Consider the following 16,229-nt stretch of genomic DNA (forward strand, 5'->3'; position numbering starts at 1 on the left):
CGTATTCTCCCCAACTTTGCACGCAAACACGCCCAAACACTTTGGCCGTCGTCCTCGGTCTCTCCACGCCCTCTCTAATTGCAGCCGGCATTTCTGTCACATTCGCCCTCTGTTTTATGAGTCTGGCATCAGTCTTTTAGTGAGCCCTCACCAAAATTCATAAGCGGTCGGTCGGGCCTCGCGTCGTCCGTGCCAAGGCTGACTATTGCCAACCCGGCTGATAATGCCTTTCACTGTATACGGGCCTGCGGCAGACATTAGATGAAAATGCAATGCCATCTGTGAAATATGTTAGTATCAATCGCGTCTCATTAAAGCCACATGACTTTGAGCGTGATTTGTGGTTGTCACTAAAGCCTGGTAATGATGTGAGAAATGCAATTGTGGTGACTTGTGAGAGCAGCTGGAGGAATGAGAGTGGCGCTCTAACGTGGGTGTGTTGTCCTAAGATACGTTTTTAGGTGCAAACACAAAAACAACAACATGGCTTTTTGAGTGCACTTGCATCACTTCCCATGTGGTCGCTGCATGAATCTCATGCAAGCGCCAGATTTAGTCATATTTAATAATGCAGTCATCAAAGCGCAATATTCTATTTGATTATGTATTTTGTGCTTCAGATGTTTTCAAAAGAGATGAAACTGAGGAATGGGTTATACATCTGGGTAAGTTAAAAAAGGCCTTTACCTTTTACATGAAAATTAAGACATCTAATTACACTGTACATATGAAACACTAAAATCATTGCATATTTGAAATTATGCATATTTCAGTGAGGTTACTTTTCCAATTTAAATAATAATCACTTTGTTTTTCTGTCTATTCATCTATCATTTTGTATTAGATATGTAACATACATAACATTCTGAAATGTCAATAGCAGTTTATTATTATTATTATTATTATTATTATTATTATTATTATTATTATTATTATTATTATTATTATTATTATTATCATCATTGCTATTTTAAGTAATGTTTTTGTCTGCCATTTTTAATCAATTATTTCAACATTTAAACGTTAACTTTTTCTTTAGGATTTAGTCCCTATAAATTGAAAAGAAATATTTCTATTAAGTTTGACACATCATTAAATAGAGTGAACTTGCCTAATTTGAAAGATGAAGGGGGTCAAGTCAAATGTTTTCTTTACAATGTACATTTTATATGCACCCACTAGTCTAAACACAACAATCAAATTAATATTCTGTTTGTGGAATTTGAATTAAGCAGGAAAATGCGCCAGTTTTTTTTTGTTTTTTTTTTGTTCTTTTTAAATCCATGTCATGGGGTGGCCATTTTGCCACTTGCTGGCAACTGAAAATGACTTCACAGTGCCAAAGGGCTCAGCCGCTCAGGTAACGAATGGTGTGATCCTGTAACGTTCACAATCTGAGCCCTTTTACAAGGTATTTATGATGTAATTTTTATTTGACAGCAAGTGGCAAAATGGTAAAAAAAGATGGACGAGATGGATAAAACCAGATGGATTTCGCTGATTAATTCATTTTCCGGAAGCGCAATATTAATCAGATCACTGTGGGGCCACTCAGAACATATTATTGTAAAGACTAGGGATGGGCGAGTACCGATACCAGGTATCGGTATCGGGCCGATACCAGCCTTTTTTCAAGTACTCGAGTACTCGTGAGGCAGACGAGTACAAGCGACCGATGGCAGAGGGGGAAGACGTTAAGTGAGTCCTCCTTGCCTGTAACTGGCGCTAGCTTGCAGCAGTTTTTCACCAAAACTTCACCGGTTTGGAAATACTTCAAAATTGTGAATCTTAAACTAAAAGAGCATTTTTGTGTTTTATTTTCAGCGTTAAGACTATTGAAGAGTGACTGTGCTGTTTTTTTTGTCAAAATTAAAGGAAATATATTTGTTTAAAAATATCTTTTAGTGATTTTTTTTTTTATTTGTCGAAATGTACTTCTGGTATCGGCAGTTGGTATCGGTATCGGTGTGTACTGAGCGTCTGAGTATCGGTATCGGTCTGAAAAAAAAAGTGGTATTGAACATCCCTAGTAAAGACAATTCTTGACTTAACTTTCTCTTTAAAAAGTAAGACTTTTAAATAAATAATTTGAAATAAATTCTCAACACCCCCACTCCCAAACCCACCCCAGAAACCTTTTGCCTCCTCTTCATGTGTGCATTCATGGAAACGAAGCACTCTAAAGTGGCCACGCCAACGCGAAACCTCCTGTCCAAATGCTGGCCTGGTAAGTCAGACTTTAAAAAAAAAAAAAGAGGAAAAAAAAAAGTGTGTGACACAAAGCACTTCTGAAAGTGGCCATGCCAGCTCCAGTATCTCTGCAATTTGAATATCACCTAGTTATCAATCTTTGCAAGTTTTAACAATTATCTTCAAACATGTACCATGTCTTGAGAAACAAATCTCTCAATTTCGCTTTACAGGGCCTATAAAAAAAAAATATATATATATTTTATTCCATTTTAACAAGGGAAAAACAAGTTACTGTACAGTCTCATAAAGCTCCCTTTTCATTGGGACAGGATAATTTGTTGAACTTTTTTTTTAGCTGGAATGCAGCTTCCACGGTTTTCTGGCCACAGTTTAAATGCATACCACCAATTCCTCCCATTGTGGATTTATTTGCATGAGTGAAAATTGGGCCTCTGTGGCTATTTGAGATCAGGCGTGATGAGGGATTTTGTGTCATGACTCCTCTTTGAGAACGATGGAGAGGAGGAAACACTTGGTTGGAAAACGGTTGAGTTCTTCAAAGCAGACGAAAAAGCACGAATTAGAACGTTACGAAAAAAGAAAAAGTGGTTTCTGTTGCGAGGAGCCACAAATGAAGACACTTGTGGGACTCGTTTTCCATCCTGTACCGCAGTCTCCTTGAATTGAGGGAAGAAACGCAGAGGATTTTTCTCTCTTCCTTGTGGTTTTCGGGCCTCGCGGAATCTCAAGTTGTGACTCCCAACTTTAATTGACGAGAAAGTCATTTGGCTCGGAGAGATTCTACATGTTCAAACCAAATTAGGAATGTTCAAACCTTATGAAAGCTTGACTTTGCCTTTTACAAATGGGGATTTTTACAAGAGTGTTTTTCTGGAAACATCTCCCTGCACGCTTGTTTACAAAATCTACGCTCTGATTGAAGTTTACCAAGATGTGTGTACTTTTATGAGGTCCCAAAAACGACTCCGCTGCCAAATGAATGGAAAATTTCACACGAAGGCGGTGGTGTCCAAACTACGGCCCGGGGGCCATTTGCGGCCCGCCATCCATTTTTTAGTGGCCCGCGACATATGCTAAAAATGCCATTTGACTCAGTTCAAATAAAATAAAAAAAATGTTAGGAGTTGGTCAAAGTAAAGAAGGGAGGGTGTCGAAAAACACAGGTGCTATTAAAGATTATTTTAGTTAACTAAAACTAATGAAACAAACTAAAATTCAAAAAACAATTTCATGAACGAAAAAATAAAAACGAAAATTATTTTTAACAAACGGAAACTAACTGAAATTACATTTAATGTTTACAAAACTAACAAACTATAATTATAGCAAAAATGTCCTTCGTTTTAGTCTTTGGTGTGATTTTTTTTTAGATTTATTTTGATATCAACCGGAATAACATGGAATGACATTTGAAAGAATGTCACGCAGAAGTGACGTCATCTAGCAGCAGCTAATAGAAAAGCACCTTCAGATGACGTCGCTCCAATGGTGTTTTTTAAATATTGCGCACAAGTAATACACATTTAAAAAACAAACTAATACTAATACTGAAACTAACTAAAATGAACTAAAACTAAACATTTATGAAATAACTAAAACTCATACAAACAGAACCACCCTGAAAACTAATAAAGACTAACTAAAATGAAAAATTCCAAAACTATAATCACCCTACTGCCATATTACAAATAAAATGGTTTATATACTTTAGCATTTTTCTAAATACGCAAAAGCACAAATACATTATTTGTACAATTTTCTAGGACTAAACACAATTTCTCTTCATAACATTATGTGGCCCTTGCCTCCTTCTGATTTTCTGTATGTGGCCCTCAAATGAAAATGTTTGGACACCCCAGCACTAAGGCCTTCTAAAAGTAAAAATATGCCTCGTGTAGAAGCATGGAAGCTGTTTGGGATGTGGCTTTTTAGGAATTCACTAGATACTTTTAACAGCTACATGTGTTCCGTGATGCACGGCACACTTTTGTCCTCCATCTGGCCTCTGCCAGCACAATGTGTGCAGCCACTTGGTGTAAATGAAAGACATTTGCACCTGGCTTTCATGCTTGCCTTGCTTTTCAGCCGTCACAGAGCCCTTGCATAATTCTACAGCCTTACCTTGGCCTGTTAAAAAAAAGACAAAATCACTGTATGGTTTTAATATTAATAATAATGACCAGTCACTCGTTCATGCAGAGTGTGGAGGTTTAATGTGCTTGCTCGGGCAGGAGATGTAGTAAAGGTGACTTTACTTAATCTAGCATGTTGTGCAGCAAGTCTGGTGTGTGATTGCTTTCATGCACCCTCCCTGACTCACTTCCTCCAACATTTTTTTCACCGCTTTCAGCTTCACCACAGCAAAGTCTGGTGACATTCAGCGCAGCACGCAACGTACAAAATGGTCATTTTTCTCAACACACACACACAGTTAAGGGCAGCACAGTCCAAGATCACTTCCAACTTTCTCCTTAGATCATTTTTTTTTAAATAAAATGCAGCCATTGTAATGGGAAAACACGCACTCATGGATTTTATTGACCTGCCATTTCTCCCATAACGGTCGCCTCATCTGCAATCACTTATAGCAACAAGCTGTACTGCAGTATAGGGAAAATAAATGCTGCAAATACATTCAATTCAGTTGTAATAAATTCCACAATTTATGTCATTAACAAGGCAAAAGCAGATCATATATAGTCTTTATTAAATATGTAAATTAAATATAGTTAGTGCTAGCATCATTGCTAAGTTGCGAAATAGCCACTGGTTAACTAGATTATTAATCGTTCTCAATTACAACTGTCCCAGACGCCAGCAGAAGAAATGTGTCAATTGTTGCTAGGCAGAATTGATACAGCTCAAGTCTGCCCCTTAGGGGAATTAATTAAAACTGAAAAACGTCTCTGTAATTGGCTGGCAACCAGTTCAGGGTGTACTCCGCCTACTGCCCGAAGCTGGCTGGGATAGGCTCCAGCTCCCCCGTGACCCTTGTGAGGAAAAGCGGTTAAGAAAATGGATGGATGGATGGATGGATGGATGGATGGATGGATGGATGGATGGATGGATGGATGGATGGATGGATGGATGGATGGATGGGTGAAAAACATCTTTTGCTAGGCAGATTTATAGGTCCAAACTGTAAGGTAAACAATAGCCATGATGTTGCTAGGCAGAGTTGATATTAGGCTCAATTAGAACTGCCCTGTGGGCCAATTAAAAATAAGCCACTTGTTGCTAGGCCGAATTCACATTACATTATCAGATTTCAACGACTGCTCTTTATTGAATATAATTGAAAAGAAAAAAAAAGAAGCTCCAACTGCCTAAGTAACTTCTCTGCTTCTTATGTTGCTTTAAGCCTGCATGAACCCTTCTGCTTTTTCTCCCAGTAAAAACTTTAATTTCCTTGGTCAAGGCTTGTGTAGACTTCAAGAACAATGTAAAATGTCGGTTTATATATATACAAGGAGACTTCAATCACTTTTCCACTGCTGGAGCTGGTGTGGTAGCAGAAATTCTTTTTTAGCGCATATTCCCCTGCTGCCTTTTTTTGGCCTCACTTTCCACCTGGCGTGATGTCACTGTGCAGGGACATCATGTCGGACTGCAGGCTGGGGCTCGCGTTCGATGTCCGTTCACGACTTTTTGCATGTGCTAAACGCTAAAGCAGAGCTGGGCGAAGACTTTGAAGCCATTGCTGGCCGGGCTTTTATGTGTTCACACTGCGACAATGAAGTTATGAATTTAATTCTGATTAACATTAACACCTGGAAGTAAGCACACAGCAAAGTGGTAAGAAAACGTGTTGGAGTTTCTCACTTTTCCAAAGATATAATAGTTGTGTTAGGGAGAATTTACTTTTTAATTCCTTGTATATAAGTACAGTTACACCCATTTTTCAAGAATGTTTTTTTTTTCCACTGCATTTATAATGGGTGTCAATTACACAGATTTTTGCTGTTTGATTCCTAATAGCAGGTTTTCACCGTATAATCTTAACAGGCAATTTGACCTTATCTCAACCTTCCTCGTTCAGTCTCCCTGTTGCACAAAACTCAGCGGTCATTCCCTATAAGAACATCCGATTTGAAACCTCCAAACTGATCGTTCTCACAGGGAAGCGGCTGCTGAGCTTCAAACATGACAGAGCGTAATCTGCAGGTTCCCACAGAAACTTCCCGGATTAAACACCTTTGGGAATTTTGCATTTCAGCTCCTTCAATCCAGAAATATTCAACAGTTGGACATTCAAAAGTCTTGACGTCAATGATGCACTTTAGATTCAGCCTGAAATTTCACCCCCGAAACTGAAGTGTAGCTAAATCACCTTCAGAAGTGCACTCCTGGCTCTCAAACACAAGTGGACTTGTGTGCAGTGTGACACGCCCTCCAGGTGAGTGACGGCGATGCGCACGCGCTCACGTTACAGCCGCGCCGCTTCTGATTGATCCTGAAAGCAGAGAGGCCTGTGGGAACACACTGCAACCCAATCCGGAGCAGATGTGCATCAATAGGACATCTGAAGGGTCCGAATCTCCGAGCATTAACAGCAACACAATCGTTCTTTTTTTAGAAGCTGAAAACGCGGCTGGAATGGAAAATGAATCTCGCAGTGTATCCATCTTTTGTCCTGAAGCAGAAAGCTGGTGTTGGAGCGTGACACCATCAAAAATGCTGGCGGGGGGAAACGTGTCCTGACTGATCCAAACGAGCAGCGTAATGTGGTCCGGGTTGTAGGAGGAACCACAGTTGATGGTCGCTGCCAAACCGAGTCCTGCACAAACACCAACTTGAACTCCACTGGGCCTCCATTTTCAAAGTGGAGCTTCCATGTGAGACGATGTAGATGCCTTACAAATGCCCCCGAGCTTACTGCTAATTGATAAAGGAAACCACCAAAGATGTGCTAACGTTAGCATTGTCATGGACAGATAATGTAACAGTTACTCACAGGCATATAGTCTTTATCCTCTGTGGAAAAGCAACAATTTCACTTGTCTGTATGACTATAATACATACACCAGAAGAATGCATTTAATTATTACGAAAAGCAATAGCATGGTGTGCTATTTTGTGGAGGCCAGAATGGATTAATGGATAAATGTCATTTGGAATGACATAACAGAAGAACTTGGATGCTTACAACTTTAAGTTTATTGCAAGGAGAATCACGTTTTCAAGACCAAATAAAGGGAATTCAGGTATTTATTTCAAAATACATTATTCATGTTTGAAGATAATTGCTGAAACGTACAGAATCCCAACTACAGGATGGAGTAATCAGGTGTGGAAATATAGCGTTTAACTGTTTCCCACCATTTCAGTTTTACTGATTTTTTTTTTGGGTGTGGCAAAAACAGCGCCCAATGACGCATTTCATCTTGGGTGTGAATTGCCCTCACCCACAGCCTATGAACTTTGTTTTTCTTTATGAAGACTTTAAATGAACTGTTGTAATAAAAAAAAAAAAAAAAAAACTGCTGGTGATCTAGTACCTGTAATATTATAAAGGAAAAGGCACAACATGGCAAACTTTTTTTTTTTGTCTCAATATAATCAGCAAAAAAAAAAAAGACTCTGACATGACTTATTCAAAAAGTACATTTAATCAGAAAGCAAAAATTTGGATTTTCATTTCTTTAAAATAAAATTACAATTATACGGACACATTACATTGCAGCTTTAACCATAACACAATAATAACTTTATATAACAAAAGAATGTCACTCAGCAGAGCACATTCCTCCACCAGAGTTATACTATAAATTCAATTTGTGCTATCATTGTAAATGTATGTGTCCTTTCCTGGCTTATAAGTCCAAATGAATGCTACGAAAATGGTACATATTAAAAATATGGTGGTATCAAAGATTCTGGACAGTACTGTTAACAAGAAACTGGACCATATCAGACTAGTCCAAAAATCTCTTCACTGGCTTGTTGTGAGACAAGTTTGGAAAATCTTATTGTTGGTGAGATTTTCAGACCCCTCAGGTTGTCGGCTGCAGCCTTATTTATGTTCCAGAAGCAAACAAGGTGACACAGCATTGGATTTCTATGCTCCTCAACTGTGGAACAAACTTCCTGTGGTCGGAGGACTGTCTCAACTTAGAATCAGCTCAAACTAACAGAACATTCAGAAAATACCTAACCAGTGATGGCACATTGTGATTTCCTGGGAATGTTGTAGAAGTGATGATTAGAAAATGTAAACACTTTCAGAGATTTTGTGTTGTGTTGCCCGTTGATATTTGTTAACCTTGTTATTCATTTTTGATAGTTTTGCAAAATCATCAACATGATCATTGTCTTCGCAGATGATTATTATTACAGTGTTATTTAACAACATAACTAAAGATAAGCAAATTTGTTGCCTCAGAAGCACGTATATAGTCATTAGTATTAATCAAAACCTACAAAGTAGCTCTCAATTTCTGTACCATTGGTGACCCCTGGTCTGAAAGGGGGGGGGGCAACGCAGTAAAGTAGTCCTATAAAAAAGGTTCTCACTGCTATCTGCTGGACAAATTTGGCATTGCCTTGAAACGTGAAATTTGACCTTCCTCATTCCTAAACTTTCTGCTGTTTTTATTCAGTTCAACACTAGTGATCTTTCCTGTCGACTCTGAAGGTCATCGTGACCACTCCATCAATGCCCGCCTGCAGCTCGTCATGCTCCTGCACGGCAGACACCCCCTTGGGGGTCCCAGTGAGGATCAGGTCGCCCTCCTCCAGGGTGATGAAGTCGCTGATGTAACTGACGAGGTACGGGATGGAGAAGATCATCTGGGAGGTGCAACCGCTCTGCCTCAGCTGCTCGTTGACCTTCAGCCACAGCTTGACCTTGCCCGGCTCGGGGATGCGCTCCTTGGGGATGAACTCGCTCACCGGGCAGGAGGTGTCGAAGGCCTTGGCCAGCGTCCAGGGAAGCCCTTTGGACTTGCACTCGTCCTGCACGTCCCGGGCCGTCATGTCCAAGCACAGCGCGTAGCCGGCGACGTGCTCCATGGCGGCCGACTGAGGGATGGCCGCGCCCCCCTTGCCGATCACGACGCCGAGCTCCACCTCGTGGTGCAGGTTGCTGGAGTAGATGGGCACCAGGATAGGCGAGCCCTCTCGGACGTAGGCAGAAGGCGGCTTCAAGAACAGCACCGGCTCCGTGGGGACAGCGTTTTTCAGCTCTTTGGCGTGTTCCGCATAGTTTCTGCCCACGCAAATGATCTTCCTCCCCCATTCCCAAAATCGAGATATATTTCTCGCCGACATTAGGAAAATGTGGAGATTTGCTACAACTTTCGAGCAACGTGCACCAGTTGAAGTCAACTTTGACCGACACCGAGTGAAAAGTAAACATTAAGCTACGGCAAGACGTAAGGGACAATCTGTGGGAAAAAATTGCCAAACTTATCTCATGTCTTTGTTAAAAAATTAATAATAATAAATAAATGAATTGAAATATAGTCGTATATGTGTAAATTTATATTAAAGGTGAATTTTAATTGCTATGATAAATCCCAACACAAACGCTTTAACACACCGCCCAATTCTCGCTCCCGAATTTGATTGGTCGAGCCTGGAAGGTGACGTGTTAGGAAACGAAACGAAACGGAACTACAACCACATATGTCTGCTTTCTTTGTATTCATAAATTCAAGTATGGAAGTCAAAAATCCAACTTTAACACAATTTCACATTGATACAGTGTCACCTATATTAGAATCATACATTACTCTCACAACAGAAAGGCTCTGAAAACTGTCTATATATATATATATATATATATATATATATATATATATATATATATATATATATATATATATATATATATATATATATATATATATATATATATATATATATATATATATATATATATATATATATATATATATATATATATAGTTATTTGGATGTATATGAAACCTGGGACGGCACAGATATAATGTTAGAAAATTCTGCAAATGAGTATTTCAAATGTTGTAAAGTGTTTTGATTGTTTCATTAAGTTTTTTATGTCTGTTTTTTGGCAGTGTGATACTTAAATGAAAACAAACGCATTTAACAAGTCTGAAAGGTTAGCTTCACTATCAAAAGTCAATATGTTACATGCTTAATATTTCAAACCAAAATAAAATAGTCTTTAATGCATTGTTGTGTTTTATTGCCTTTATAATAATAATAATAATAATAATAATAATAATAATAATAATAATAATAATAAAATGGGTTACATCCATTCTTTATTGAATTTTATTGATAGAACTTTAAGATGACTACGATACTCAAATTTAAATGCTTTTATAGAAATTATAACAGAAGCCCCCCCCCCACCACACACACACCCATACACTCCCCCGAATTTGATTGGTAGAGCCTATGTCTATGAGGTTAAGGGTGACAAGGGAGGCTCTACCAACATAACGTTTCTCGTCTTCCTTTAATTTGTTTAACCTGAATTGCATTTTGCTTCCTTGTAAAACTCTTGAAGGACTTATTATGGATTATGTTAATAATTAAGCAATATGTGAAGAATAAAGACGTCTCAAATTATTATTTATGTTTTGAATTGTACTTCTCGTTTTCCGTTGTGATGTTTCTAATCACTACTGCACACGATTAGGAGCTGTTCAGTGTTGACCTTAGAAACGTGTCCCCCCCCACAAACAGTTTGCATCCAGATCATGTTAATTTTGACCGACGCTGCCCTGCGCATCCTAAACTAGGACAGTGAGTTAATGTCATACTACAAACTAACTTCATTTTAAAAAAGCATTAGATAAAGTAATAAACGAAGACAACACGAATGTTGAGGTTTGCTGTTTAAATTAACAACAACGTTTAACGTCCCCATCCACTCCCCCGAATTTGATTGGTAGAGCCTGGGGAATTAGTAATGACGAAGGCGGAACTGAACCACAACCAAACTTTTCTAGTTCACTAAACTGATAAGCTTTCGTATTTGTAATGCTACTCAAAGCACTCGTAGGGAGTGCCTGCACTCTACTAGGTGCTGCAACAGCCTTAAGACTCGGTAGGAATACACGTTATCTGTCGCATCTCGCGTCCGACAGACTTGTGAGGCCTATCGTCTTAAATTGTTGTTACGCCACGACACATTTTTTCGCTTTATGACATGTGGAGTAGACGTGTTGTTACAAAACAAGAACACAGCTGGGCTCGTGGCAGCAAACGTTGGACTGTCTTTTTTGTAACCTTACATATCTATCTATCTATCTATCTATCTATCTATCTATCTATCATTAAAATTGTTATGGTTGAAGATGAGGTGTCAAATAGGTGCAGCGTGCGTCACACGTTAGACACGTTACTTCAGGTTAACTTGGTTTGTCAATAATTGACTTATGTGTTGTCTCGATTAGCGCCTGTGGAAGTCAAGGCCCAAACAGCGGCTCTCCTGCACAGCACCGTGAGGAAAACATTAGTGGTGGATCAAGCCAACATGAGGATTGAACTTCTGCCGGCACTCAGTGACAACTATATGTACCTGCTCATCGACACGGACACCAAAGAAGCAGCAATAGTAGACCCGGTGGAACCTGTAAAGGTCTGTCATCCTTTGGAGTTGAGTTACTTCAAACCTTGAAACAATATTAGACCACTTTGTTTTCTTCATTTTTTTTTTTTTGTTCCTTTATTGGTCGATCCAGCTACCACTATAATTTCTCTTGGCTTCACTGTTTCTAATATCTGTGTGTAGATTTTTATTTTTTTATGTATTTATTTTTTTGTCCAATCAGATTTCAGCCTCTATGTGTTGCCATGTAGTAAGTTAGGCTGGTTGCATGAAGTTATTAAGCATTTCCCCCCCAATAATTTCTAATTATATTATCTTATATCAGAAGAAGCAGGGTAAAATTTTGTCTCACAGTCCATGGACTCTAGCTTCCTCTCACATCCCCAAATCATTTTGGTTACCTGAAGACTGTAAATTGTCCAGAGGTGTGAATAATTCTATGCCCGTCCAGGCCAGTCTCCATAGAATGCGCAACATGATACTTGCTGTAGAAAATGGATGATTGCCGTTTTTAATTGCAGGTTGTGGAGGCAGTCAGAAAACATGGTGTCAAGCTCACAACAGTTCTGACCACCCATCACCACTGGTAAGCTGCATATCAAAAGCACTGAGGGGAAACCATCACTACTAATATTTAAAGTATTATTAACAGTACAATAATACTGCTTTCTGCCTAGATTTTGATGAACACTTATCACTAGGGATGTGCCAAAAAATCGATTCATAAAAGAATCGAGATTCTCATTTATTAATCGAAGCGAATCGATATTTAATATAGAAAAAGCGATTTTATTTAAATTAGAAATGAAAAGGAAGGGGAAAAGGCAGTTGTAGCCCACATGCTGTTTTTGTGGAAAAGGGCACTTACAATACAAAATTAATAAATGTTTAAACATTTGTACATTGCAATATGTATATTGGGTACAGTGGTTTTATACAGTATTGGTTTTATTTAATTTTTAATCTATTTATTTCATTGCATATATTTTTGTCTATTATGTGTGCACTTATGGCAGAGCTTTCATTTCATTGTACTTGTATAATGTCAATAAAGGCTAATCTAATCTAATGTAATCTAATCTAAACAACAAAAAAAAGACACTTCAATGTCTCTATTTTTGTCATTTTGTCTTGCAAAGCAGACTGGAGTAGATCATGACCATGTTGTGCATATCTGTAAATTGAAGCAGAAATCATTTGTCAATCAAATAATTTTTAATCAAAAATCGTTTGAATCGAAAATCGATTCTGAATCGAATCGAATCGTGATACAGTCAAAGATTCCCAGCCCTACTTCTCACTATCATCTGCTATATTTTATTGTTGTTCATGATGGTTGTATTTCGAGAATTGTTTTTTAAGGTGGTATTTAGAACAACTGCTCACAGGGATCATGCTGGTGGGAATGAGAAGATGTTGAAGCTCATGCCCGGCCTGAAAGTCTACGGAGGAGACGATCGTGTCGATGCCATAACAAAGAAAGTCTCTCACTCCAACAGTTTAAAAGTAAGCTTGTCAACGTGCAACCTTAACAACTGACAATATCGGTATCGCTGACATCATCCTTTTTTTCCCAGGTTGGCTCGCTTAACGTCAAATGTCTGTTCACACCGTGCCACACAACTGGCCACATCTGCTACTACGTCACCAAAGATGATAGCTCTGAGCCTCCTGCAGTTTTCACAGGTATGACATACTGTTACTTCATTTTTCGTCTTACTTGAACAATCCCTTTGAAGTTCCTTGAAAAAGTCAGCAGCTTACCATGTGAGATGTTAGTGCCACAAGGGTGTCTTTTGTTTTGTTTTGTTTTTTTTGTGTGCAGGGGACACACTATTTGTTGCTGGCTGCGGGAAATTCTTTGAGGGCACTGCGGAGCAGATGTACAGAGCCTTGATTGAAATTCTGGGACGCCTGCCTGCTGAAACGGTGCCTATCAAACATTGCGTTCCATATAGCCTAGTCGCTAACTCGTACTAGCAGAGGTCTAAAGGTGTAAATACAAAGAGAGAACAAAAAATAATTAATTTCAACAAAAAATAAAAAAATAATGACACGTTTTTAGATTTTTTATTAGTGCTTGGTCTCAGTCTCTTGCTCGCTCAATTCTCCAAATAAGAAGCCAAGAGTGCTTGTTCAAGCTGTTTATCTCTCACAGTTCAAGTGTAATGTAAAATTTACACACAAATTTACAACACACCAAATAAAAAGAGAATTAAAGAATGTACTGTATGCTTAAACACCAAAATGTTCATCCAAACTATAATTCAGGTCAGCAAATGTAATGCTATCATAGAATGCAATTTCCCAAATGGGACAATAATTATAAACCTTCAACTGCTATGTCACACACGTATCAGCAATACATACAGAACATACAAAGATTTTTTTTTTCCCTTTTAATTTCAGCGTGTCTACTGTGGTCATGAGTACACTGTCAGCAATCTGAAGTTTGCACGCCACGTTGAGCCAGACAATGAAGTCATTCAGACGAAGCTAGCATGGGCAAAGGTATTCATCCATCTGTCACGTCCAAGCGGTCGTCGTATCTATCACATGGTCAAGGAGTCTGTGATGAAAAATGTTTGTTTCTTCAGGAGCAATGCAGCAATGGCGAACCTACAATCCCATCTACTTTGGCAGATGAATTCACCTTTAACCCATTTCTGAGAGTCAAGTATGTCCACCAAGTCTTTGATAGTTTCAGACACAACAAATAGTTTGGTTGAAAATGCACTCAGTAGTTCTTCTACTCAATACAGAGAGAAGTCGGTACAAGATCACGTTAAGGAGACGGATCCGATTGAAACCATGAGGAGTCTCCGTAAAGAGAAGGACACCTTCCGAGTGCCGAAGGAGTGATGATGCCCGCTGGACTTCAAACCACTTCTAACACTGCAATATATCCATACTACACAAACTGTCTGCAAATCACATGAAACGACACGATGCGGTTTTTCAATGCGCATACTTTGCATAATAATTATCTGAGCAGCAGTTAGGCTATAAAATAAGCAGTCAAGTTGTGTTTTGGGATTGTTTTCAGGAATATGCAACTAGTGAACAACTGCTTTGAATGAGTACAATAGTTTTAGGGTCTTTTTAGGTGTGTTTTGTAAATATTTATGTTCTAAAACAAATTCAGATGTTTAAAAACTATGCTTTATTTCCAAGATGGGATGTTATCGCTTATAATTTAATTCAATAATCTATGTGGAGTTGTTCATCTGGTTACTCTGAACAATGCATTCTCTAGTCCTTACTTTGGTTGTTGACATTAAATGTCAGATGCTGTTAACCCCTATTTGTGAATGAGTACATAAATTATGCATGCAAATACAAGTACATCTATTGTAAATTTGTAATTATCTCCACGAAGCAATAAGACCATACCAGAATCTTAGTTTGTAGCAAGAGGATATGATGCGAATTGTTCACTGTTTAATCTTTTATCGTAACGCGAGTGAATGTTTACAGAAAATCTTGATCTGCTGAGCTAATGTATAGTTACGTGTTAATTTAGCAGGGAACGCATTCAGCTGCTTTGGGAATATGCTAACTCTACATTCTGGCTCGATTAAAATGTCTTGTACTGGTTGTTGGGTCATCACTATGATGGAAATGTCAAAAACAACAGCAGGTAATCAGTTAGGTGCTTTTATGCACATTATTTTTTGTTATTTATTTGGGTCACATTACTGTGATAACTATTTTTAGTGTTGTAACTTGCATTTGTTAGCCTATCTATCCTAACATCTTTTTGGATGATGTAAAAAAAAAATAATAAAAAATGCCGTACCATGAAGGTCCTCACCAGGTAAACGTTGACTGATGATAAACAAGTGATATCTTGGGGTAACATTTTAGGAAGTTATCTGACGCTGATATCTTATTTCCACACATTTGCGTAGTAAAAGCAAATGCATCATTCAATTTACCCCGCTACTGGGATTTGTTTATGATCCCAATTTCCCCCCATCATAAACTTCCACAGAAACAATAGAAAATATTTTTCCTTTCACAGATAACGTGAAGAATTGTTTCCTCTCGGGGGGAAAAAAAAAATAAAAATCTCCTTTTGTCAAAACAATGAAGGTCAACACATTGAACTTTTTAAATGGTCAACATGATACCAAACATCCACATGTTGAAATACATCAAACTGTATGACTCAGCTGGTTTATGTCGTCCGTCAAAGGCAGTGATGGTCGAAGCTCGTTTGTTGCACATATATTGCCCATACCAGAAACATCTTCTGGTCAGCCTTTTTTCATCTAGAGTTGCAAATTTGAAGCAGGCGACCACACAAAATATTTCTAGCTCAGAAGTTGGAAGATGTAGGTTTAGATAAATTACCGCCTTTGCAATGTCTAAGTGGGCACCATATCCTTGGCATTGCTTAGTACGACCGATTCACTTGGATTGTCTTCCATCAGGCTCCTCCGGGTGCAAAATTCTGGTGTGATGTGCTCAT

General features: G+C 38.5%; 2 protein-coding genes across 3 annotated transcripts; one reads left to right on the forward strand and one right to left on the reverse strand.

Moving 5' to 3' along the window:
• Window positions 1–7,686: 7,686 nt before the first annotated feature.
• On the reverse strand, window positions 7,687–9,739 carry fahd1 (fumarylacetoacetate hydrolase domain containing 1). The gene has a single exon (XM_077531448.1). The coding sequence runs from the start codon at window positions 9,481–9,483 to the stop codon at window positions 8,821–8,823; it is 663 nt and encodes a 220-aa protein (XP_077387574.1). The 5' UTR covers window positions 9,484–9,739; the 3' UTR covers window positions 7,687–8,820.
• A 1,356-nt stretch (window positions 9,740–11,095) lies between these two features.
• Window positions 11,096–15,560, forward strand: hagh (hydroxyacylglutathione hydrolase). Of its 2 annotated transcripts, none has more exons than XM_077532850.1 (9): window positions 11,096–11,251; window positions 11,601–11,785; window positions 12,277–12,341; window positions 13,144–13,261; window positions 13,333–13,441; window positions 13,581–13,684; window positions 14,165–14,266; window positions 14,353–14,432; window positions 14,518–15,560. In XM_077532850.1, the coding sequence occupies exons 1-9, from the start codon at window positions 11,185–11,187 to the stop codon at window positions 14,615–14,617; spliced, it is 930 nt and encodes a 309-aa protein (XP_077388976.1). In that variant the 5' UTR covers window positions 11,096–11,184; the 3' UTR covers window positions 14,618–15,560. The 2 variants fall into 2 exon arrangements, with proteins under 2 accessions (XP_077388976.1, XP_077388984.1); XM_077532858.1 differs by lacking the exon at window positions 11,096–11,251 and adding an exon at window positions 11,340–11,517.
• The last annotated feature ends 669 nt before the right edge of the window (window positions 15,561–16,229 follow it).

Source organism: Festucalex cinctus, chromosome 1 (genome assembly GCF_051991245.1).
Source record: "Festucalex cinctus isolate MCC-2025b chromosome 1, RoL_Fcin_1.0, whole genome shotgun sequence".
NCBI classification, from domain to species: Eukaryota; Metazoa; Chordata; class Actinopteri; order Syngnathiformes; family Syngnathidae; genus Festucalex; species Festucalex cinctus.